This window comes from Chaetomium strumarium (genome assembly GCF_033439665.1).
Source record: "Chaetomium strumarium strain CBS 333.67 chromosome Unknown B0T15scaffold_4, whole genome shotgun sequence".
Lineage (NCBI taxonomy): Eukaryota > Fungi > Ascomycota > Sordariomycetes > Sordariales > Chaetomiaceae > Chaetomium > Chaetomium strumarium.
The window spans coordinates 3619986-3641783 of NW_026944432.1; the positions used below are offsets into that span (position 1 = coordinate 3619986).

General features: G+C 54.9%; 8 protein-coding genes and 2 non-coding genes across 10 annotated transcripts; 5 read left to right on the plus strand and 5 right to left on the minus strand.

The window, feature by feature from the left end:
* Positions 1-171: 171 nt before the first annotated feature.
* On the minus strand, positions 172-261 carry B0T15DRAFT_t132. Its single transcript has one exon. It is a non-coding gene; the product is annotated as a tRNA-Phe (tRNA).
* An 8-nt stretch (positions 262-269) lies between these two features.
* B0T15DRAFT_534498 (uncharacterized protein) lies at positions 270-2055 on the minus strand. The gene has a single exon (XM_062869446.1). It carries the CDS (start codon positions 1833-1835, stop codon positions 462-464), a length of 1374 nt encoding a protein of 457 aa, XP_062721933.1. The 5' UTR covers positions 1836-2055; the 3' UTR covers positions 270-461.
* A 1782-nt stretch (positions 2056-3837) lies between these two features.
* B0T15DRAFT_219175 (uncharacterized protein) lies at positions 3838-5278 on the plus strand. Its single transcript, XM_062862790.1, has 2 exons — positions 3838-4598; positions 4704-5278. The coding sequence occupies exons 1-2, from the start codon at positions 4155-4157 to the stop codon at positions 4881-4883; spliced, it is 624 nt and encodes a 207-aa protein (XP_062721934.1). The 5' UTR covers positions 3838-4154; the 3' UTR covers positions 4884-5278.
* Positions 5279-5672: 394 nt separating this feature from the next.
* Positions 5673-7642, minus strand: B0T15DRAFT_575348 (WD40-repeat-containing domain protein; the record flags this gene model as incomplete). Its single annotated transcript, XM_062870988.1, has 3 exons — positions 7181-7642; positions 6937-7105; positions 5673-6845 (listed from the first exon to the last, which is right to left on the minus strand). Exons 1-3 carry the CDS (start codon positions 7216-7218, stop codon positions 5673-5675), a joined length of 1380 nt encoding a protein of 459 aa, XP_062721935.1. The 5' UTR covers positions 7219-7642.
* Positions 7643-8305: 663 nt separating this feature from the next.
* Positions 8306-11522, plus strand: B0T15DRAFT_219205 (armadillo-type protein). Its single transcript, XM_062862792.1, has 3 exons — positions 8306-8311; positions 8465-11316; positions 11381-11522. The coding sequence occupies exons 2-3, from the start codon at positions 8557-8559 to the stop codon at positions 11405-11407; spliced, it is 2787 nt and encodes a 928-aa protein (XP_062721936.1). The 5' UTR covers positions 8306-8311; positions 8465-8556; the 3' UTR covers positions 11408-11522.
* A 553-nt stretch (positions 11523-12075) lies between these two features.
* B0T15DRAFT_t129 lies at positions 12076-12161 on the plus strand. The gene has a single exon. It is a non-coding gene; the product is annotated as a tRNA-Gly (tRNA).
* A 1313-nt stretch (positions 12162-13474) lies between these two features.
* Positions 13475-13922, plus strand: B0T15DRAFT_494269 (uncharacterized protein; the record flags this gene model as incomplete). Its single annotated transcript, XM_062867000.1, has 2 exons — positions 13475-13563; positions 13658-13922. 2 exons carry the CDS (start codon positions 13475-13477, stop codon positions 13920-13922), a joined length of 354 nt encoding a protein of 117 aa, XP_062721937.1.
* Positions 13923-14804: 882 nt separating this feature from the next.
* On the plus strand, positions 14805-15952 carry B0T15DRAFT_219257 (uncharacterized protein). The gene is made up of 3 exons (XM_062862793.1): positions 14805-15020; positions 15083-15404; positions 15470-15952. The coding sequence occupies exons 1-3, from the start codon at positions 14952-14954 to the stop codon at positions 15724-15726; spliced, it is 648 nt and encodes a 215-aa protein (XP_062721938.1). The 5' UTR covers positions 14805-14951; the 3' UTR covers positions 15727-15952.
* Positions 15953-16055: 103 nt separating this feature from the next.
* On the minus strand, positions 16056-16367 carry B0T15DRAFT_494271 (uncharacterized protein; the record flags this gene model as incomplete). The annotated part of the gene is made up of 1 exon (XM_062867001.1): positions 16056-16367. One exon carries the CDS (start codon positions 16365-16367, stop codon positions 16056-16058), a length of 312 nt encoding a protein of 103 aa, XP_062721939.1.
* A 1137-nt stretch (positions 16368-17504) lies between these two features.
* On the minus strand, positions 17505-19095 carry B0T15DRAFT_219260 (Metallo-dependent phosphatase-like protein). Its single transcript, XM_062862794.1, has 2 exons — positions 18784-19095; positions 17505-18712 (listed from the first exon to the last, which is right to left on the minus strand). Exons 1-2 carry the CDS (start codon positions 18992-18994, stop codon positions 17613-17615), a joined length of 1311 nt encoding a protein of 436 aa, XP_062721940.1. The 5' UTR covers positions 18995-19095; the 3' UTR covers positions 17505-17612.
* Between the last annotated feature and the right edge of the window lie 2703 nt (positions 19096-21798).

Genomic DNA, 21798 nt, shown 5'->3' on the forward strand with positions numbered 1-21798 from the left:
CCTACCTTACCTAGGAAGTATATGTTCGAGCGAAATTGTATCCATAGTGATGATAATATGAAATGTGATCTGGCCGTAGGGTCACCAAATGCAAATTTTCCGGAACGATGAGATGCAAGGCGAAAACCAAAAGTGAAAAGCATGGACCCGGAAACTGCAAAAGAGAAGCGATGCGGTTTGTGTGGATCGAACACACGACCTTCAGATTGACTTCCTGAAGTTGACTTCAGTCTGACGCTCTCCCAACTGAGCTAAACCCGCTTGGTGATCATACGATGAAAATTCCTTTATATCGGCCGTTACTGGATGAGATCCAGCGAATTCGGATGGGTACCGACTCCAAGCTTCGCTAACCAAACACAAATCCAGGGAAACCGGAGAAGTTTATAAAATACATGCTATGTCTCTCCATATTAGGGGAGCCAACCCGTTCTTTAAACTCTGAACGTCTGAAGTCTACATCATTCGCGGATCGCTCTACCAACCCCCCGATCAATCATTTCCAATTGCGGCCCAAGCACCCACTGTGCGACCTGTTTCCGCCATTCCCAAACGCTGCAGTCGTCCTGACCAGCGACCACCTTCCCCTCGCAATCCCATCCGTATTTGTTCGGCGGCAGCAGTGACCTGCGCCCCGTTAGGGCGTCGAACGCGTACACTTTTCCGGTCTTGGCGTTGTACTGGATGACTCGCACCATTCTAGGTCGCGCCATGTGCCAGGCAAGCACCGCCGCCTGCTGTCGGATGGGCGCATTAGAAGCGGCGCCGCGGGGTAGCATGGGTTGACCATCGTGCCACCGGTAATATTCATTGAAATATTGGAATACAGCCTCCTTAGACCGAGCTCCGGCCTCGTGATAGTCAATGTTGACTATCAGCTCCTCCAGAGGAATAGGCCTACCTTCCTCAACCACCGTCGATGATTCCAGCAGCCCGTGACAGAGCGGGTACATCCTGAAGCGGAGTCGCCGCAATTTCGGGAGCAGCTTGTTGATGCGGCAACCCAAGCAGTCAGACTGCTGACGGCCGTTCATGTAGCTGGGAAGAACCATGCCGTCGATCTCGAGCGACGTCAGATGCTCGAGGTCGAGGAGACCGAGATCGAGTATCAGTTCATACCACGCGGGGGTATACCAAAAAACTATGCTGAGAGACCGCAGGCCCGGACATTGCTGGAGCTTCTTCGCAGCCCGGGGCAGAAGGACGTGGTAGTCCCTGTCGGACGGTAAAATTCGATCGATGTACTTTTTTCGATCGAGCTGGATGAAGAAGGGAACGTCCTTAGGGATGGTCGGGACCGGATCCTCGAGACCGAGTGACAGCCTGACGTCTCTCACGTGTGACTGTATCCGGCGGAAGAGTCCACCGTCGCTGGTGAAACGCGGCAGCATGTCCAACCTCAGGACGAGCTCGCTGGCAAATACCCGTCGGGCGACCTGGTACCACCCCTTGCAAACGGCGAGTCGGCGAGTATCCTCGCGGAAGAACCTCAGGCCGACGTACTCCAAGATCAGGAGAAGAAGCTCGGGAGGCAGGCTCATCAGGGAGGACTCCGAGGAGGAAGAGTTCTCTTGTGTGTTGCGGGCGTTAGTAGAGGGCCCAGATTCTTCATCCTGACGTTCCCAACAAAGGAGGAGCCGGCTTCCGTCTTGGGAGTGCGTTGCATCTTGTTGTTGTCCTTCTCGTGGTTCTTGTTCTTGCTCTTGGCGTGGATTGAGCGTTAAGGGCCGAGTAGGCCAGCGAGCCGCGTAACGGTCACGCCATACGCCTTGCAGCGGACGGGGGATTGCTGGAGTTGGAGCGTGGACATGACGGTCGGGTGAAGGAGCAGACATGATGATGGGCGCCCAGAATCCAGGATGTGCAGCAATTATTGTTTGATATTGGGTTCTGAGCAAACGAGTAACGAACAGGCTGTGAATGTGATATGTAAGGCTGGGAGTAAGCGAATGACGGATGGGCTGTAAGTGTGTCGTGGAAGGTTGGGAGCGAGAGAATCGCGGGCCCCAGAGTCCGATCCCACGAGTCGGCTTATATCATATATGTCACCACACAGCCAACACACCGCCCTCCACCACCGCTCCCGCCACCTGCTGCCACACAAATGTACTGGTCATAGCACACCGTATCTAACACGGTAAGACTTCTCATGCCCTCATCACTCTACGAAGGGAATATACAATGGATGTCTACATCGTAGGTAGTACCTAAGCTGCTGAATGCGGAAGAATTCGTTCCGATCAGTGCTCCAACAAGGCAAGGCATACAAGTACAAGAGAAGGCAACCTCACGGGCAAAGTAAGGCGAGGAACGGACTGTTAATAAGGCAGACCAGTGTCTTGATCTGCGGACTTGCCAAGAATGGGTCTAGAATTGATGCTCAAATATATCAACTTAACTACCGGTAGGTAAATAACCAACGTAGGTTTCGAGCTTCCTTGGCAAAATCTGTTCAAGATATGGCCCTGAGAAAGCAACTTTTGGAAGCCATCAGGCCCTGGGCAGGCTAGCGGTCCATACCCAAACGTTCTCACCCGGAAGGCTCTAACACGACAACCAATGCACCCTCGAACCAACCGCGCCCATTGACCTCATCGAGTCCTGACCAGATGTGGTACCGCGGCCGAGGGAATCTGAGACGCGCAAGCCGCGGGCTCTGGTGACGGTATGGTATGTCTTGTTAATAAGAGTGATAAAGTGGTGAGTCATACCCCACACAAGTCACACTCTCACACAGTGCCTTCTTTTGCTGACAGTCGGACGATCGGACCTCACCCCGGGGCTATGGCAAAGGGCATGACGTCGCCCATGCTCGTCCTCCACGGCTATGATGTCTACCGATTTGAAGGCCTCATCGACCACGGTTGAGAGGGCCAGCGAGTATGCCGCTACTCAGCTCACTGACCCGTAGGCATTCAGTTTTGCGGATCCCAGCAGCCTCGAGAGATACGGGCAGGGAGTAGAAGGGCAGGTCACGTATTTTGTTGGCGCCTTCTTCAGCCGTGACGGTGAGAGGTCGATTGCTTCTCGGGAAATGACGAAACGCTTCCAAGTTTGACCTCATCTATGACTACACTGTACGCCATCGTCTGAGCGTCTAAAGGACCTATTATGCACTAACTCCGGGGTTTTGTCAAGCTCCTGTGTGCCTTTTCCTGGAATGTGGCAGCATTGGGCTCCTTGCATCATCCGGTGTCCCAGTTTGCCTCGAGTTCCCTTTGTACAAGGACCTCAAGATGCCAGACCCGCCATGGGGGCTACGATAACGTATCTACTAGAATTTGGTAGCAGTTGGAGGGAATGCTATGACTGACGACGAGGAGGCAGCTCGGACCGCAAGGGCCCAGGACACAACTGGCGGCAGGTTCGAACGGGGTGCGTACAAGAAGCCTGCCCGCTCGTATGATGTTGCCAAGAGGACCGATTTGATTGCCATATATATGGGCTCTGAAGCCTCAAGGGACTAGGACCGGGTCGTCATGTGTTGATAGGAGACTTTAGTCAGCCAGCGGCAATTCTTATCCATGATCCGAGAAGAAAGGAAAGGGAAAAAAAGAGGAGAACAAAAAAGATCGAGTGAGTATAGCATGAAGTGTACAAAGTCGCTCGGTAGTGACAAATCCTCCTAGCATCCGAAATCTCGAGTGAAACCAATGAGTAAGCAGGGAACGGGTTCTTCCGCGCCAGCAATCGGACGACTCGGTGGCAGTTGAGGAAGGTCTAAGCTTCGAAGGATCGCCAATGCTACTGTTGCCTGGGGCCTGATACGACGCTAGATCAGAACTTTCGGGACTTAAAATCATGTAATACATTAGTCAAGGCGGGGACGTCTTGCTTCCCAGTCCGAAGACAGTAAGACTCCGAACTCTTGCAGGACCAGACAGAGGCAGAAAAGCGCCGAAGCATCATGCGATCGAGCTTCTCGGGTGTAATACCCCCGTTCCGTTCCCGAGATCATACCCGGGCCGAGGGGTTCCAGCAATGTCGATGTCCAAAGTGCCATGCAGCAATCACATGAAGTCGGATCCGAGATCTTGGATCGCGATACTGACCCATTCATATAAGAGGAGCACCCTGACTTGAACTTTTCTCGATTCTCATAGGCACCTTACCCAACTACGCCTCTCCCACCCCCGCCGACCCATCCATCAACCATGATCTCCAACCCGACAAGACTCCTTCCAACCTGGGCCGCGGCAGGGCTCAGCGCCCTCGCCATGCTCTCCCTCCCGGCCGCCAGCACCGCCCGAGTCGCCGCCGTCGTCTCGCGCGATTCCGTGTCCGAGTTCGTCGGGCGCGCCCAGATCCACGTGCTCAACAGCACCGACATAAGCACGGCCGACCCCGTGGCGAACCGCATCGGCTGCCTCAACGCGCAGGGCCTGCTGACGCTGGACGACTGCGCCGTCTTCACGCGCGCCGACGACCCCAACACCCACCACACGCTGTCGACCAGCCTGGGCAACTGCAGCTTCCAGAACCCCAACATGCCGCTGAACGTCGATAGTATCTATGGTCGTGATACGCATGCCTGGTCGTGTGGGCCGGAGTCGGACCCGGCTGGGCTTGGAGGGCTGGCGGAGTATTATTATACGATTGTGAGTCTTTTTGTATTCGTTGAGTATTGTTCCGTTTTAAACCCGAGGAGGGATTAAACCGGGTTTTGGGATGTGGAAACTGACTGGCCTGTCCCTAATGTGCAGAGCGGCTTCAACTACCCGTTCGTTTGCCAGGGCAACATTAATTGCTGGTACGACATGAAAGCCATAGTACCGGGCAAGGACACGGATCCGATCCCGCTCTGGGCCTACTATTGGGGCGGCCAGCAGCTTGATGTGCCGGCGGGTCACTGGAGGGTGTTGTGGTTCTGGTCGCGCGTTTAGGGGCAGTGATCCCTTCTGTGGCGAAGTAAAACGCGGATGAGATGCAGCGGGTGATGATGGTTGGTTGGGGCTTCTTTAGATCGACAGGCCCAGGGCAAACGTCGTTCGTTCTGATGAGTCGGGGATGGCGAGGTAGATACCTACCCTACGCCCTCTGTCATCTCGTCAAATGATAGATACCATGCAAAGTTGCCCCCGAAATCACCATTGGTGCTCATTGAGTCTCATTATGCTGAGCTGAACACAGGCAGATGGGCTCATGAGAGTAAAGAAAGGAAATTGTGCCGGCGCAATGGGAAGCGAATGTGTAGATCAAGTCGTCGCTGAGAGGGGCTGGTGAAGACGCAAGCCCATGAGTAAAGCTTGATGTTGGGTGCAAGGGCCGATCGGCTTTAAGCTGTCGTCGATGTACTCTATTCGGAGATGCAGGAGAAATGAATTGTTCGTTTGAAATTCGGGGTATCTATTAACGCTATCGTCTCTGGTGAATCTGAGATTTGTGGTTATCTGAAATCCAGAACCTCACAAAGGGCATGGGTCATGCCACGGGCGCAGGTCGTCCGAGTCGTCTGGATATTCTGTGAGAAATTGGCCCCCTGAGCTGAATCTCTCACCGACCGACTGACCTTGACTGGGCTTCTTCTCATAACGCAGGCTCCTACTTTCTGCCGTATGCTATGGCAGGGAGGCATCGCCTTGCTCCTACGGCTCCTCGATCGCGCCGCCGCTGCGGCTTTCGTTCGTCGGCTCTCCTCATCAGCCGATTGACGTCCGTCGTCCACAAAGCTCTCAGTTTGCGAAGATCCTCACGTTGAGGTCCACACTCCCCGTTGCAATGACGCAGCGAATCTGCGCCTCGCCGGTCTCAGCAGGCTTGGGCGTTCCATTCGCCTCCCCGCCTTGCCCGTCACCACCGTTGACCACGGCTACGTCCTTCACCAGGGAAGGAGCCCATCTGATGCATTGTACAAAATGACCATGTGCGTCCGATATGATCTTAACGCATCTGCCTTCTTGCGCAAGATCCCAGCATCGCAGCGTGTAGTCGTCGGCGACCGAGAGCAGGTACTTCCCCCCTGGGTGGAAGACAAGGCCCCGCACCCAGTTATCGTGCCCAACCAAGATCTTTATGCATGTTCCCCTGGCGTCCCATAACCGGATAGTCTTGTCCCTCGACCCAGTCGCCATAAATTCCACAGCGCTGGTGGCCGGCGGCTTCTTCACCCCGGCAATGGAAGCCAGGTGAGGGTACGCAGTTGCTGGTGCGATCGCGCAGCACAGAACGACGTGCTCGTGGCCGATCAGTGTCGTCTTCGGCTCCGGGTTCGGCATTGAAACATCCCATAGCCGGCCCGTATAATCGTCGCTTGTCGACAGGATGAATCTGCCGTCAACAGACGGACTGACATCACGTACCCATTCTGCATGTCCCCGCAACGTCTTGACGCAGTATCCCGTGCTTACATCCCATATCCTGAGCGTCTTGTCCCGACTCGCACTGACCAACAGGTTGCCGGCGCCGCCAGCGACGCCGGATGGGATGAATCGCACAGCACTGACGCTATGGTCGTGACCAGGTAAGGTGCGAATGTTCTTGTACTCGTCTGACGGATCCCAGAGCTTAATCGTGAGATCGGAACTGCACGATGCGAGGAGCGTGTTTCCACGAGGCCCTCCAAAATCGACATCCAAAACAGCCTTGGTATGGCCCTTAATTGTCCGCTCTAGCTCGCCGAGCTCCCAATCCCATATTTTGATTGTCTGGTCGTCGGAGCCTGACGCTAGCAAGGAAAATACTGGGTGAAAGGCGACACATGTTATCGGATTTCGGTGGGATTGGAGTGTGTGTCGCGCTGGCGACTTGGGAAGCCAGTTTACGGGATCCTTGTTCTGTTGTGAAGTCGGCGTCGCGTTGTCGAGCTCTGACTGAAGAGCAGTATTGCGGGCCTCAAGGTCCATTATCTAAAAACAGGATCGTCAGCCAGCTGTGCGGCAGCCCGCGTGAGGGCGCGGAGACGAGGGCGAGCGGAGGGGGTGCTGAACTGCCGCCCACCTTCTTTTGTAACCTGACAACACTTGTCCACTTCTTCTCCAATAAGCCTTCATATTTCTTCGCTGTCGCGGTATCGAAAACATCTTCCCCAAGCCCTAGCTCAGCTCGTAGCGCAGATGCGGTGTTTGTGAGGTTGTTGGCTATCAGGTAGGCGATGAGGGCCCGGTGTCTGTGTCGCCCGTCAGTCTCGCTTCTGCGGCCTGAGTTATACCAGATCCCGCTCCGACCCGTATACAATACCTACAGCTCATCCGCCTGTCGAGGTGTCAATATCTGGGCCATCGCGGCGGCTCCTTTTTGAGGTTGGGTGTGGAATCGAAGCGCGCGGAAAAGACTAAATCGCGATGGCCGTTCGGTTTCTGATTATTCTAACTTGATTTCGCGCCAGCAAGGTCGAGCCAAGGGTCCATAGCTGTAGAGATGCTGCTGGCAACCAGACGAGGACGCAGCGTTTCAGCTGAGGAAGCTGCACGCGGACACGACGGACAGATCCACCCTGGAGGAGGGGCACCAAAGTGGACCTCGCGGTTGGTTGGGAGAATGGGTTGGGTAGGCGGTTTGGGAGGCCGACGGGTGAAATTCCCGGTCCTGTGGATGTCCAACGATGATTCCGCTTATCGCCAGAAAGATCAAGATCTCTATCGTTCGAGACGGCGGGGTAGATTAGATTGTGCATAGGGAACTCAAGCTGGAGACAAGAATTGGCGGTGGGTTTGTTCAATGTTGTCGCTGCAGTGGCTGCCCCTTGTTGGAGCTGTCAACCGGGGGGAAGGGCCCCACTCCCAGCTGGCACTGGCCGGCTGCCGGCTGCAGGGGCCAATGAGCATGCCGTCCCCTCCAGTTTGCCGACATTGGGTTTCTCCGGCAATGCACAGACCCAAGCTGAGTTGGCATATTGTCAACAAGCCTAATGACCAAACCAGGCGCGCCCCGCAGCCACGCAGTGAACAGCAGTGCAAGTGCCGAACAATTCCTGCTGAGGCGTGATATTTGAGCACATTTGCAGTCATTCAGTTTTATCGGCATCATCTTGGCAGCGTTGACACTGCAGTTGCCGAAAGAATACAGTGAAGAGTCATTCCGATCTTCCACTGCGGCATTGCCCGATCTTAGGCGTTCCCGTTCTCTTAGCAACCGGTAGAGCTAGGATCCCCTTGCAGACTCTTCCCGCAATTGGGCGCAGAAGAGAAATATTGAGCCGCAAGTACAACAACCATCGCCAACCCTCTTTCCTGTTGTCGATTGCTCGATTGCTTGCCCTGCGCTGCATAGGACGTGAGCGCGAAACGAGCAGGAACAGCCGAAACCCACGACCGGGGTTTCAATCACGCATAAAGCACAGACACAAACAGCAGCTGCAATCCACACTTGCCCGGTATGTCTGTCACCTCCCTGTTCCCACCCGGCCGAAGACCAGGACAACCTCTTCTGCAGTGACCTTGCCTACCTGCAATTCCGCAGGCCGATATGAATGGCCACAGGAAGCCCGCTTGGCTACGGAGACTGATCAGAAAGACTGTTTGTCTAGGCCGCACCGAACCCGTGAAGCGGTCAGAACAGTCCTACCTCAAGGCCCAACGACCGAACCCCTTCTCTACTATCTTCCGACTTCGGCTCAGCATGGCTGATGAGGAGGACTATAGTTCGCTACCCCTAACAGATCGCTGGGTGCACAAGGTTTGGAAAGTGAGAAAGCAGGCATATGAAGAAGCGGCCCAGCAGTTCGAGAAGACACCCGACGAGTACGACCCTGCCTTCCGACCATTCACCCAGGACCCGAGTTTATGGAAGTCGGCGGCAGCAGATTCGAACGTCGCCGCGCAGCAAGAAGGCCTTGCCGCTCTTTGCGCCTTTCTCAAGTTCGGCGGCCGCGACGGTGCCCTACGAGCACGGCAGCATGCCGTGACACCTATTGTTGAGAAATGCCTCTCATCTACCAGAGCAGCCACTAAGGCGTCGGCACTCGAGGCATTGCTTCTCTTCATTGAGGTCGACGTTCCCGGGCCTGTGATCGAGGAAATTCTCCCTGTGCTATCCAACAAGCAACCGAAGGTTGTCGCCGCAGCACTGGGGAGCTTAGTGCAGATCTACCACAACTATGGGTGCAAGATTGCAGACCCGAAACCGGTTCTTAAAGTTCTGCCAAAGGTGTTTGGCCACGCAGACAAGAATGTTCGAGCCGAAGCCACCAACCTGGCTGTCGAGTTCTACCGGTGGCTGCGCGATGCTATGAAGCCAATGTTCTGGAACGACCTCAAACCGACGCAGCAGAACGATCTCGAGGCCCAGTTTGAGAAGATCAAGGCGGAGGGGCCACCCAAGCAAGAACGTCTGCTGCGCTCGCAACAAGCCGCCAAAGAGCGTGCTCCGGCGGATGGTGGCGGGGACGAGTACCAGGACGACGGTGGAGAAGCGGAAGAGCCAGCCGAGGTGGACGCTTTCGATTTGGCGGAGCCCCAAGACGTCATTAGCAAAATCCCGAAGGACTTCTACGACAATCTGGGATCGTCCAAATGGAAAGAACGGAAGGAGGCGCTCGAAGCGCTGTACGCCGTCGTCAACGTGCCCAGAATCAAGGAGGCCGACTTTGGGGAGGTCAACCGCTGCCTGGCCAAATGCATGAAGGATGCAAATATTGCAGTCGTTACGCAAGCGGCGCAATGCATCGAACTTCTCGCCAAGGGGTTGCGGAAAGGCTACTCCAAGTACCGCTCTACCGTGATGCAGCCGATCATGGAAAGGTTGAAGGAGAAGAAGCAGACAGTGGCTGATGCTTTGGGAGCGGCCTTGGATGCTGTATTCTTGACAACCAATCTCACCGAGTGTCTCGAGGACATCACAACATTCCTCGTGCACAAGAATCCGCAAGTGAAGGAGGGCACCATGAAGTTCCTGGTCAGATGCCTCCGAACGACGAGAGACGTTCCCAGCAAACAGGAGATTGCGAGCATGGTCGAGTCCGCCAAGAAGCTTCTTTCCGAATCAAGCGAGGCCCTCCGTTCGGGTGGCGCCGAGATTCTGGGAACCATCATGAAGATTATCGGTGAGCGAGCTATGAACCCTCACCTCGAAGGTCTCGACGACATCCGCAAGGCGAAGATCAAGGAATTCTATGAGACTGCGGAAGTGAAAGCCAAGGACAAGCCAAAGCCGCCACCGCCAGCTGCCCGGGGGCCACCGGGAGGAGGCGGTCCAAAGAAGGTTATGGGCGGCGGTGTCAGAAAGGGCCCTCCGGGCATGAAGAAGCCCGCCGCTGCTGCACCACCTCCTCCAGAACCCCCATCACCTCCAGCTGCGGCCCCGCCTGCAGCACGTCCCGGTCCGGGAAGCAAGCTTGGCATGGCAAAACCAGGCCTAGGAGGTCTCAAAGCCCCTCAGAGGAGGACATTGGCTGCTCCTGGGGCGGCCTCGCCGCGACGCCCGGCGCCTGCTCAATCTCCCCCCCCCATGGAAGAAGAGCCACCGATATCTCCGCCTCCTGCAAAGCCGGCATCGCGTATGGGCTTTGGTCGGGGGGGTCTTGCAGCTCGCTCTCTAGCAAAACCCGCCGCCCCAGCTATCCCGGCGGCACCACCGTCTCCAACACCCACATCTGGTCTCACAGCAATCGAACGCGCCGAACTCGAGGAGCTGCGGGACGCCAACGAACGCTTACTAAAGCAGCTTGCAGACGCCCGGGACGAGCGCTCCAAGTTGATGTCGGAGATTCAAGAGCTCAAAAACCAGAATGCAGGCCTTATTGAGGATCACACCAGAGATGTTCTGTCCATCAAGGCCAAAGAGACACAGCTCGTCCGGGCACGGAGTGATGCTGAGGCCGCCGAGCAGACTAATGACCGGTTACGCCGTGAGCTTGACCGGTTGAAGCGTGCGCTGAGTAAAGCCGAGGCGCAAATCGCTGCCGGGAACCCCGGCAGCCCAGGCTCCCCGGGCCTCGGCTTCAGAACAATGAGCCCAACGCACGACGACGGGGGTATCTACCGTGACGGGTCCAACGCGGGTAGGAACCGCATGAGCATTGCCAGCACATTTAGCGAGGAGAAAGAAAACGGCGAGGGCGTGCCGTACCCGCGCAGCAAGGTTAGCCCGGACCTTAGGTACGCCGGCAGCACTGCGAGCAGCGGCCGCGGGAGCCCAGCAAAGGGGCTCAGGAGAGACGCCAGTTTCGAAGAGAAGGAGCCCAGGAGTGCGGATAGTGCGGTCAGTGGGGCGGGCTACCCACCGCCACTGTACGACAGGACAGGGAGCAGGACCGGCAGCCGCGCCGGTGGCAGATCTGATACGCCCACAAGCACGACCAGTGCGACGTCAGGCATGGAGAGTTGGAAGCGAGCTGCAGAAGTCACGAGCCAGTTGAAGGCTCGTATTGAGCAGATGAAGGTATGTGGTCTCCTCTTTTGACCAGTGTGAAGGTATAAAGCCTTGTGCTGACGGGATCCATCAGGCCAAACAAGCCAGCAGACCGCAGTAGCATGGCGGTGCCGCTAGAAGCAAGACTTCCGCTTTCGAAAATCCACCCCGCCTCTAAGGCATCCTCTTTATCTCCATCCTGTCGGGTCATGCTTCTTTTTCCGACGGGTTTTGGTTCGCATGATTATTTTGCATTGCCAAGGCGTTGGTTGGGACATGAGCCATACCCATTTCTCTCTCGCCTTTTGTCATATGCATCCTTCTCTTCCTGCTTGCATGGCGTACAGCACTTACGGCCTCTGTGGAGACTGAGAAGGTGATGCTGTCAAGGACCAAAGCCATCGAATGTATGATCGGTTACTGTTGACCTTCTTACCATTATGTCGAGTCAAGCGGTTTGGGGACATGTTGTTAGACTGTGATGATAGGGTTGAATATGTAATACGTATCCGTAGCTTCTGCAAGGTCAACGAAGAAGCCAAGACGAATACCAGTTGCCAGTGTAGTGTTTCGTCGGTCCTCGTAGGTACGCGCCCTATACCTTGCACTGCCTGTTTACGCCTGGCGGGGGTCCATGGTGTGAGGTATGGTATGGTACATACCTCGCAATGGTAGCTCGCAGGGTGTCTCAAAACCCACCATCTTTGTGAATGTGGAATAATTTGAGGCATCTGCTAGTGGTTATCCTATAGTTATGCCCCAACTCTGCCCATTAACAATAAGCACTCAGCGCGGTTAGTTCAGTGGTTAGAATTCTCGCTTCCCATCTTCACGTGGAATAGCGAGTGACCCGGGTTCGAATCCCGGATCGCGCACACCACTTACTTCACTTTTGACCGTCAATCCTAGGTTTTTTGCCTATCAATTCTCTTTCGCTGTGTTCCGTAGCAAGAACGGGTTTACCTACGACTTGTTAGAACGGCCAACGACATGTCACTTCTTCCTCAATCGCCATCCGCCTTCTCTTCGTGTCATTGAATCAGCCAATGTTACTGCTCTAGTTCCGGAGTCTCCAAAAATACTAGTACCTCATGTCCTCATCAGCCGTCCGTCACTCTGCGGACCTACGTACCGTGACCATTTCCATCTCGGATGGATCCCGTTGGTTTTGGTGTCTAACAAACCTAAGCCTTATACAGGAGTGCACCTCATTGCCGCTGCCCGTCCAGGTGTCATCATGACGTCGAAGGACTACTCGCTGGGCGTCCCAAAAGCGGGAGCTGGATTCGGCCGTTTTGAGAGGCCCAGCAAGAACTCTACGTAGGTACGTAGAGCGGTCACGGAATCAGACACTGCAAGCGGGTCGAGAAGACAGCAACCACCTCTAATAAAAGCCAGTCCCCTAGATGGGCCTCAGGACCACGCAGATCCCAGCCCATTCTGCATCCTGTCCGGCAGAATAGGCCGAGTATATTCTTGACAAGAGCCTATTTCCACTGAAAGGCTGCCTTATGGAATCATGCCGTTTCGAAACATGAACCAGTAGAGTTGGCCCAATCTGACAACCTTGGCACTGATGATTGGGTGGGTCAGCGGATAGGATCACACCACCTATCAAATAAACAACCTCCCAGTGCGGCGCCGCCGAAATCCTGTTAAGTTTCCATGAGCGGAGAGGGAATATAGACAAAAGATACGTGTTGTAGTTAGCCTCTTCTGGGAGGAAACCCACTTTTGTCAAAATTGCTATTGTGAGTGGGTTCATAACTACCTGGGTACAGCATGTTGTTTATCGCCCCGCTCCCTCTATGGTTGTCAGCGACGTGGGTTGAAAGGAGGCACTGGCCCGAGACCGAGGCCTCGCCAGTTGAAACGAGACAGTGGGACGGGGCCGAGACGGACATTGAGGCTGTCGCGTAACTGAGAGGTGGCCATGGCCTGCTTGAGGTCCTGGAATAGCAAGCCTTTCAGACCTCAGTGAAGCGTGATAGGATATGTGAATGATACGCCCGGAGGGAAGTATATCAGGCCGACTCCCCTCGTTCGAAAGATCGAATTTAGGACAGCATCGACTACTCCATCAACACTCAACAGTCTACACAGAGCACTTCCACCAGCTTACACCAATCCCATCAATCCCTTTTTCGATTTCGCTACTCAGCAGAACAACCCCCCTCAACCATTCAAAATGCGTGCCACCGCCACTCTCCTCGTCGTCGCCGGCCTCGCCAGCACTGCCTTCGGCGCCGCCACCAAGTTCTTCACCGACGACAAGTGGTGAGTAAAAACAAAACAGCAGCTTTATAGGAAGACTACTATCCAGATGATGAACTCTTTTACTCACTAATATACCAACCCCCCTCGCTCACAGCAACGACGAGATCGGCAAGAAGGTCTTCAACGGCCTCTCCAGCGGCGACGCGATCATCCCCGACGACGCCAAGTTCATCAAGACGGACGCCATCCTCGACACGTGGTTCGCCTACCAGAGCAACGACGGCAAGAGCTGCAAGGGCGACCTGCTCACCAGGATGAAGGATGGCGAGTGCACGCCGGTCGACAAGCTCGGCATTGGCTGCACCCGTCTGTGCTCCGGCGGTCTCGGCGGCGGCGACTGCGCTGCCCAAACCCTTTGAAATGAATGAGGTGGGACGCATGGTCACAGCGCTTTCCTTCTTTTTGTCTGTCTTTTCTCTTTTCGGTGTAAAGGATCGGGATTGGTTAAAGGGTGCCTAGCTAGAGGCAGATGGATAGAGTTGGGACCAAGTCAGCTGTGCTGATGGCAATAGAACATTTGCGTTCGCATTTCCGGAGTCTGAGACTCTGAGTCCGGACGCAGTTGGGGCGTTACCGTGAACAATGTGTCGTACGACAAATGTTATGGGATGCCATCGGCCGCGCATTCGCACTCTTTGCCTCTGCCAAAGTTCCGGCTAGGTCGGTTCGGTGAGCTGTGGACATTCCGCCTGCATGAGCCGCCGGATGTAACGTCGAATCGTCGATTGGGACTCTGGAACCTCTAACAGCGCTTACGCTACTCACTGCCCGGGGAAATGCTAAACTGGTGACACCCCGAATGTCTTGAAGGCGCTTAATGGGGCGAAGTCATGAGACCACCGGGCTGATTCAGTCGCACAAATGGAATTACGTACCTCCTGAGATGCCGGCCGAATGTTCATTTACAGTCAAGACTCAACAGCCGCGGGCGGCAAGATCCCGGTCCTAAGGCATAACTTATTAAAATACCTATCATATTCGGTGCTATCACTAGACGCCGTCAGGTAACGCGGCGGCGCAGAACTGCAGGAAGAGCGTCACCGGTTCCAACAATTGGTAAACAGGCCCTGAAATATGATTCAGCTTAGGAGAACGTTTCACATAACTCCCGGCTGCGTGTGCCAGCCTTGGTAACGGGTGCAGAGTGCAGACTTGCCGAAGTGCCCCGAGCACTAGGAACCCAAGAAGAATATATGAGGTAGGTATCAGATCCTTCCCTCGTGTCGACGCATCACCGCTGCCATAGTACCGTCTGCCACTGTCTGTAATTGTCCTTCATTCGGATCAACTGCTTTCGTGATACATCACACCATCTGACCAGAGTCCCCTCATCAGCTACTTACTACCTACACTCGCCGAGGCCTGTCAAGCCTTCCTCCAGCAACACCATGATCTCCCCCAACACCCTGTACATCACACTCCAGTATCTCCAGGGCGCGAACAACAATGTCGAATTTGTAGGTCATATATCCGTGAAAGGGCTGACAAGTCTCACAAGCTAACCGCCTGCCTGACACAGCATTGGGGTCTGTACATCACCGACAGGTCGGCCCCGAACGGCCACTTCCTCTCCGTCATCGATGCCAACCCTCCAATCATGGATCTCCGCATGGAGCTTCGCGAGATCGAAAACCCTACGAAGGCCCCGAGGATGGTGGTCTGTTTGAAGATTGCTACTTCACCCGGCCTGACGGCTCTTCACTCCGCCGCTTCTGCTGTCCGCCTGATGGAGAACGAGCACCTACCGGATGGAGAGCATCAGTGGAACAGCCGTGTATGGGTCAAGGAGGTTCTCTCCGCTCTGGCCAAAAGAGGGTACATTCAGATGCCATGGGGGCTTGGTAAGCATTGATAACCCCTGTCTCTTTTTCATCAATCTAACCGTCCATTTCTGACGTTGGTACAGAACAGGTTGAGCAAAACTGCCTATACACGGCCAAGGAGAACATACAGTCCGCCGGGAGGCCAGTGGTGTACAACGAGCTGGCATGGCTTACGAGAAAGGTGGACGGGGCCTTAAACGGTCCAGGTCCCCTCGTCCCCAAGCCTCGCTCTCGAGTAGAGCTACCCACTGAATCCCCCTACGCAGAGGCTCCTGCCGAAAACTCCCGGCCGCGGGCAGAGCTTCCCACTGGACGCTCGCACGAAGAGCTCCCCGCTTGAGCCCAGCACAGCCTGGAGCCCAAGGTCATCAGCAACTGCCAAGATGGAAACCGGGGTTGGATAGCAATGATTGTGGCGGGACTTTGTCAGCTGGGAAGCACAGTTCGAATTTTCTGTTGAGCTGTAAATCTCGTCTTGGTACCTAGTGTTTTTGGTTTTTGTTCTGGCTTAAATGGCAAGTTAAGGCAGGGATATGACACAGTTACATCTTATCTCACTTTGCAATACTTTAGTACCTTCATTGAAAAGTCCGAGGCACTGAGACTATCGACTGACTGGATCAGGACGGGTCGTCTCATGCGTACTTCCCGGAAGCCATCCCAAACTAATCAGATGTTACAGACGACTTTGGTCTTGTTCTCCTCAGCGCGAGCAACCAACTCGGCCCTCAACCTCGCCAGCGCTTCCAACACGGTGAGCTCCCGCACCTGCTTTCTCGACCCAGGGAAGTTGAACGGCCCGAATACGTGACTCTTACCGGGAGACGCGATGCCGATGAACACTGTTCCCGCGGGCTTCCCATCCCGCATGTCCGGGCCGGCGATACCGGTAGTACCGATTCCCCACGTCGTTGGCTCGGCACCTCCGAACAGAGACTCGGTAGTGCGGGGAATGTAGTCAGCGTTGGCGGTGGATGCCATGTTTTCGATGCGCTTGGGAATTACAATATCTCCGAGTTCCTTCTAGATAGAAGATGGAGAATGGAAGACAAACTGGTCACGTCCTCTGACAAAGGGAAGTTGATTAGCGGTGAAACAGGAACCGAAATTACTGCAGGGTGATAGGGTCAACCTGCGTGAGGGAAGCCGAGGTGATACCTACCTACCACCTAGATAAGGTACCGTACTGTGCATTAGTGCCCATAAGACACGTACCTGGGAAACAACAGGCCGGCTGACGCAGGTCGAAGTGAGTTATTTAGGCATGTGAGGCCAGCACCAAGCGACCGAGAATGAGATACTGACTTCCAAGTCAGCTGAGTTATGAGTGAGAGAGAGAACATGAGCGTTGGGAGAAAGACATCCCAGAGCCGAAACGTCCAGATAACCTGATTTGGTCACACAAACAACCTTGTAATATCTACATCGCACCTTCCTAGGCCGCATTAACGAGCTTGAAGCAGCAACCTGCTGTCTCTTTGCTGCGCCAGCTGACATTTCAGTCTTAGCCAAGCCAGCTGGTTGACTTAGTCTAAGTGGTTTGACCAAGGCAGCAAGGCTACAATCGTTAGCTTTGGCCATGTGAGGTGAGAAGATTGCCGTCTCCTCAATACACCCAAGACTACCGAACCTGGTACTCCCCTATGAGGACGAAGCCGAGAAGCTGGGCGTTGAGCAAGTGCACAGGTACGCCAAGTGATATCGCCTGCAGTGCGTAAGGCACTATTTCTCCAGATAGCGTTTATTGCCAGATCTCACAGGAGATCTCGAAGGTTCCGACCGCACCGGAGAATCCCAATGAAGGAGAATAAGAGACACCCTCGAGGCGTACTATCATCAATGATATCGAATCTCATACACGATGTCCCAAAAAGCCCCGACTGCGGCAAATACACCATTCAAGCCAAATTCGTCAAGCCTTTGTATTGTGTCGGGTTGCCGTGTGGTGTAGCCGATCCGTTTGAGATGGGGAAACCGCCCTCGGGAAACGGCGAATGTGAGATGCGTTAGTCCGGTTACCAAGCCCAGACGCATCCCGGCCCAAAAACTGCTTTGGATTTCAGTCGTGCTGGATCATCCTCATCATTTCCGTCGAGTCAAGTATACCTTAGTTAAGGGGCCTCAGGAAACACATTCAAGTAGTTCCAGAACCGGCTTATTGTTGTTGGAAAAGAACTGTATCATTATTCCTTTTATCCGCCAGGCAATGGCAAGTCGCGCATAGACCTAACTGCCACCCGTCGGCATTCTCGTCTTGTCGTTCGGCGTCGCCGGGTACCAGTCCTGCCCATAGGTCCGGTTGAGCGCGACGGCGCCAACAGCATCCCCGGATTCGAGGCGAATGTAGGTATCGACAGCCAGATCCTCCAGCCCCTTCAGCGACACAACCACCTGCCTCGCGCCGCGAATCCAGCTCCCGTACCCACCATACCCGGAATGCTGGCCAAAGCAGAGATTCACACCACACCCCTCGACCGTCATGCCCGGCAGCAAGCCCTCCCACTTGTAGCACCAAGTATCCCCGTGGTCGTGACCCGAGAACAGCGCCATGAGGCCTGGCGTGGAGGCAATGGCCTGCATAAACGGCACGTCCTGCACGCCATACTCACACCTGCTTCCATCGTTAACTCCGTCAGGACACCAACCCTGCGCTTGCTGGGCCAGCGGCTTGTCGTCGTCGATGCCCGGCTGGCGGTGTGGGTCCACCCCCTTTTCCTGCAGCGCAAGGGACGCGTTCGTGGGGATATGGACAAATGCTAGGGATGGGATGACGCGTCCGCCCGCGGCGCGGACAAGCTGAGCGTTAGTTTCACGGAACCAGTCGACCACGCGCGTGTCGACCCAGTTCGGCTTGCCGACGCGGTCACCCGTCGCCGGGTCGCGCTGTTGGAACTCGAAGCCGCCGCGGCTGTCGAAGAACCAGAGCAGCAGCTCCGGCCGGCAGCCGCCGTGCCGCTCCCTGCCGGGGTGGCAGTCGGCTGCGTAGACGGGCAGGTAGTAGTTCGACACGCCGGCGTTTGGGTCCGACACCATCTGGCTGGTGCGGGCGTTGGGCCAGAGCCGCTCGCGTGCGAGGATGGCCGAGGCGGAGATGTTGAAGTCGTTGTCGTGGTTTCCGTAGGTCGAGGCCCAGGTCAGCCCTCTCTGGAGCATGGGGTGCACGATCTGGTCGACATAGTGGGTGCTGTTCTCGATGAATGTGTTCTCGCCGGTGATGAGGTCGCCGTTCAGGACGACGAGGTCAGTTCGGGGCTCGGCATCGAGGATTGTCTCGATGACCTTGACCGAGTGGATGTCCTGCTGCGGTCCCCAGGACTCCCAGGCATCTTGACAAGAGCAACGACCTTCATGTCAGCAGATTTGCCTGGGGGAGGTATTGAAGAGGACCGAAACGCACTTTCGCCAAAGTGAAGGTCTTCAAAGATGGACACATGGAAAGTCCTGTCCCGGCGGAAACGGAGCGGACCGAAGCGACTTTGTCCGGAAGTTCCCATCGATGTGATGTGGGACTGTCCGGCCGGGCCGGGGCCGGGGGCCGCGGGGAAGCCGGAGACTCCACCAGAGAGCGCAGTGACCGCGAAGAGGACCCTTAACACATAGTCGAGCATCGTTTTGTCACCAGCACCGATCACGATCAGTTGGCTCAGTCTTTGCAGTGCCGATGTTCTGAATATTTATTCGCTCAAGCTCGCATTGGCATGCGGTTCGTTCTTTCAGCTCTGGTCTTGCAGCTGCTATCCCCGAGACAAGAGAGTCGAGCGTGATGGTATGATCGAGTGCAACAGCACAGGGCAAAGTTCCATCGTTTGCCATGACACTCTGCAGTGGTTTTGCAGTGCGCTCGTCGGGTGACGCTTGCCACTTAAATGGATGCCAGCCAGTTGATGAGCTGCCCTTGCCGGAGTGCACAAGCATTCCCAGTCCCTTGAGCACGTGGTGCGGAATGTGTCCGGATGAATCTGACGCGGGGTCTTGTGGTTGCAATCGGTTCAATGATAGCGTTCCCATTTTGATCTCATACATTAGGTAGGATCTTAGTGGACATTGCGAAGCTTCGAGCCGCGATGCTTTGCATTCGGGTCCTTGACCGCAATCAAGCAACCCACGTGCAACCGCGATGGGACGAATGTCAGTTACATCCGCACTGTGTCCGGTTTATTAGTAGGCCCCACTTGATAGCCAGTGCCCGACGGGGATACGCGGGTGACACGACCAGGAGCCAGGCACGCATCATGCTCCCCCTGGCCTGGGTAAAATACTCGGTGACCAGCAACCGTCGTCATCCGAAAAGATGCGATGCGCCTGCTGACAGAGCATCTTTTTTGCTTACCTCCTCTCTTTCCTTCTGGCATTCTGTCCTGTTTCTTTTCTCTTTGCTTCACTCCGTTTTCTCTTTCTCTTTTCCCACCCCATTTTTCCCCCTTCGACTGAACTCACTTGCTTGACTTCTTATAGGTCGAACTAGGTACCTAAAGCTTGCAAGTAGTACGGCGTTTGGAACCGTGGCGTGCATGTTCCGGATCAGGTGGTGAAGAGCAGTTAATGGGCTGGATTTCTGCGAGACTGTGAGCGGCCTGCGAGAGGCATGATGGCGTAGTCACCAAGCTCAGCTTGGGTGCGTCCCCCTTTTCTGTTGCTTACAGTCGTAAGAGTGCTGCTCATCCGGTGCCGCGTTGTGCCAATTTTTCTATTTTACTAGTCTCGAATCAGTGAGATCTCGATAGCTCCGATGGCACGTTAGTTACTGTCTGGTTCATAGGAACTACACAGTCGAAAGATTATGCAAACATACGGTAACCTGCCTATATCCTTACAGCGTATTGATACTTAACCTACCTGAGTCGATGTGGATCTGGGAATACAAGTCTGTTTTGTACGGCATGGTCAGTCACGGCACGAAGGGTCAGGGACATCCGACTTCCTATGTCGTTATGCCAAAAGGGCTGTAGAGAATGCTTTTACGACCTGATACATGCGTCCTGTGTGACGAAGCTATTGGTATGCTCAGTACACCTGTTCGGGGAGAATCAGTGACGGGGGCCAAATGACTCGGGCCATTGTCTTTTAGAGTCCTAGATCCTAGGCAGAAGTGCAACTTATTACGCACCGTGGGAGGTAGATTGACAACCTCCGTCCAAGGCGCGCTCCAATAACATTAGTCTCCCAGCCTCTAGCTTCCTCTGTGGGCCTGCGTAAGAACGAAGACATATCGAACCCGTTCGGGCCGTCATGGGACACGATAGTACGCAAGTGGAAAGAATACCTCATCATCATGATAATCCCAAGCTAGGAGGAGCGTTGAAGTTCAGCGCTAACTATCTAGAAAGTCCTTGTTGTCAGTCTCGGTTCGGCAGGCTTATTAGAATATTACCATGCGTTACCTTACTTCCCACCGGACAGGGGCGAACTGCTTTCTGCGACCTAAATATAGTACCTTCGGTTCGCTCTTGGAGGGGAGAAGATCATACGGATTCCGAGGCCATTCGCGAGCAGTCCAGGCGTACTCGTCAGACGTTGGTCGCATTGTTCACCTGTAGACAAGGTCGAACCGAGGTAGGGGGTGCCAAGGCACTATAGATGGGACAGTTGTGACTGAACTGTAGCCCTACGCAAATGAGATTCCGCCGTTTCTGCTGACTACCAGTTGCCGGCATGAGGTGTCCCGAGTCACTCCCGACGACTCGGATACCACCTTCTGAATAACAACAACACACTTGAATGAGTTGAAAAAGAGGGGATTCCCGCCAATCAAGGCGCCTGACAAAAATAGATTCTTGGTCTCCATATGATATATATTCGCGACGACCCCAACACGTGTGATGGCTGTACCGTGACGAACGGGAACCACCTCAGGGGTTTATTACCGACTTCCGTCTCTGGACAAATCTCCCATTGCTAAGCGCCAGTCTTTGCAGAATCACATTTGCACCTGCGCCATTGGTTCTGCGGAACAGGTCCGGCCTTGGCATGCCGATTGAAATGCCGGTGCCCACTCAGTATCTGCAGGTGAGCCCCGTTTTATTGTCCGAACGCCTCTGGGCATCGGTGCACCTTCCTAAACTTCAGCCTCAAGTCTACGAGTATCTGACGCTGATTAGCCAACAGTTCGGTCTTATCACCAGTACCACTGCCTCTCGGACCCAGGGACCGGGAAACCCTCTTGACAAGATAACTGCATTGGAGAGTTGCCCCCTGGATCTAGACCACTGCAGTCTGGAGTCTCTGCCACTCTCTGACTGCTGTTGCTGACTACCAAGCCTGTCTCCCCGTCCCTTGTCGTAGATTTCTTACTCAGACCTGCCAGGGCCCACCCCAGCTTTCATGTTGTTGCAACAAACCTCTGGGCACGTAGTTAGCGGCCCCAACAATGCGTGCTATTTCAAGCGTATCGGTGGCGTGTGTGCTCAACCTT

Bases quoted from the DNA above. Each gene is read 5' to 3' on its own strand.
- B0T15DRAFT_534498 (XM_062869446.1), bottom strand. From the start codon at position 1,835: ATGTCTGCTCCTTCACCCGACCGTCATGTCCACGCTCCAACTCCAGCA.
- B0T15DRAFT_219175 (XM_062862790.1), top strand. From the start codon at position 4,155: ATGATCTCCAACCCGACAAGACTCCTTCCAACCTGGGCCGCGGCAGGG. The intron at 4,599-4,703 runs GTGAGTCTTTTT...CCTAATGTGCAG, and splicing joins CGGAGTATTATTATACGATT to AGCGGCTTCAACTACCCGTT.
- B0T15DRAFT_219205 (XM_062862792.1), top strand. From the start codon at position 8,557: ATGGCTGATGAGGAGGACTATAGTTCGCTACCCCTAACAGATCGCTGG. The intron at 11,317-11,380 runs GTATGTGGTCTC...GGGATCCATCAG, and splicing joins CTCGTATTGAGCAGATGAAG to GCCAAACAAGCCAGCAGACC.
- B0T15DRAFT_219257 (XM_062862793.1), top strand. From the start codon at position 14,952: ATGATCTCCCCCAACACCCTGTACATCACACTCCAGTATCTCCAGGGC. The intron at 15,021-15,082 runs GTAGGTCATATA...TGCCTGACACAG, and splicing joins CGAACAACAATGTCGAATTT to CATTGGGGTCTGTACATCAC. The intron at 15,405-15,469 runs GTAAGCATTGAT...ACGTTGGTACAG, and splicing joins TCAGATGCCATGGGGGCTTG to AACAGGTTGAGCAAAACTGC.
- B0T15DRAFT_219260 (XM_062862794.1), bottom strand. From the start codon at position 18,994: ATGCTCGACTATGTGTTAAGGGTCCTCTTCGCGGTCACTGCGCTCTCT. The intron at 18,713-18,783 runs GTGCGTTTCGGT...GCTCTTGTCAAG, and splicing joins AGACCTTCACTTTGGCGAAA to ATGCCTGGGAGTCCTGGGGA.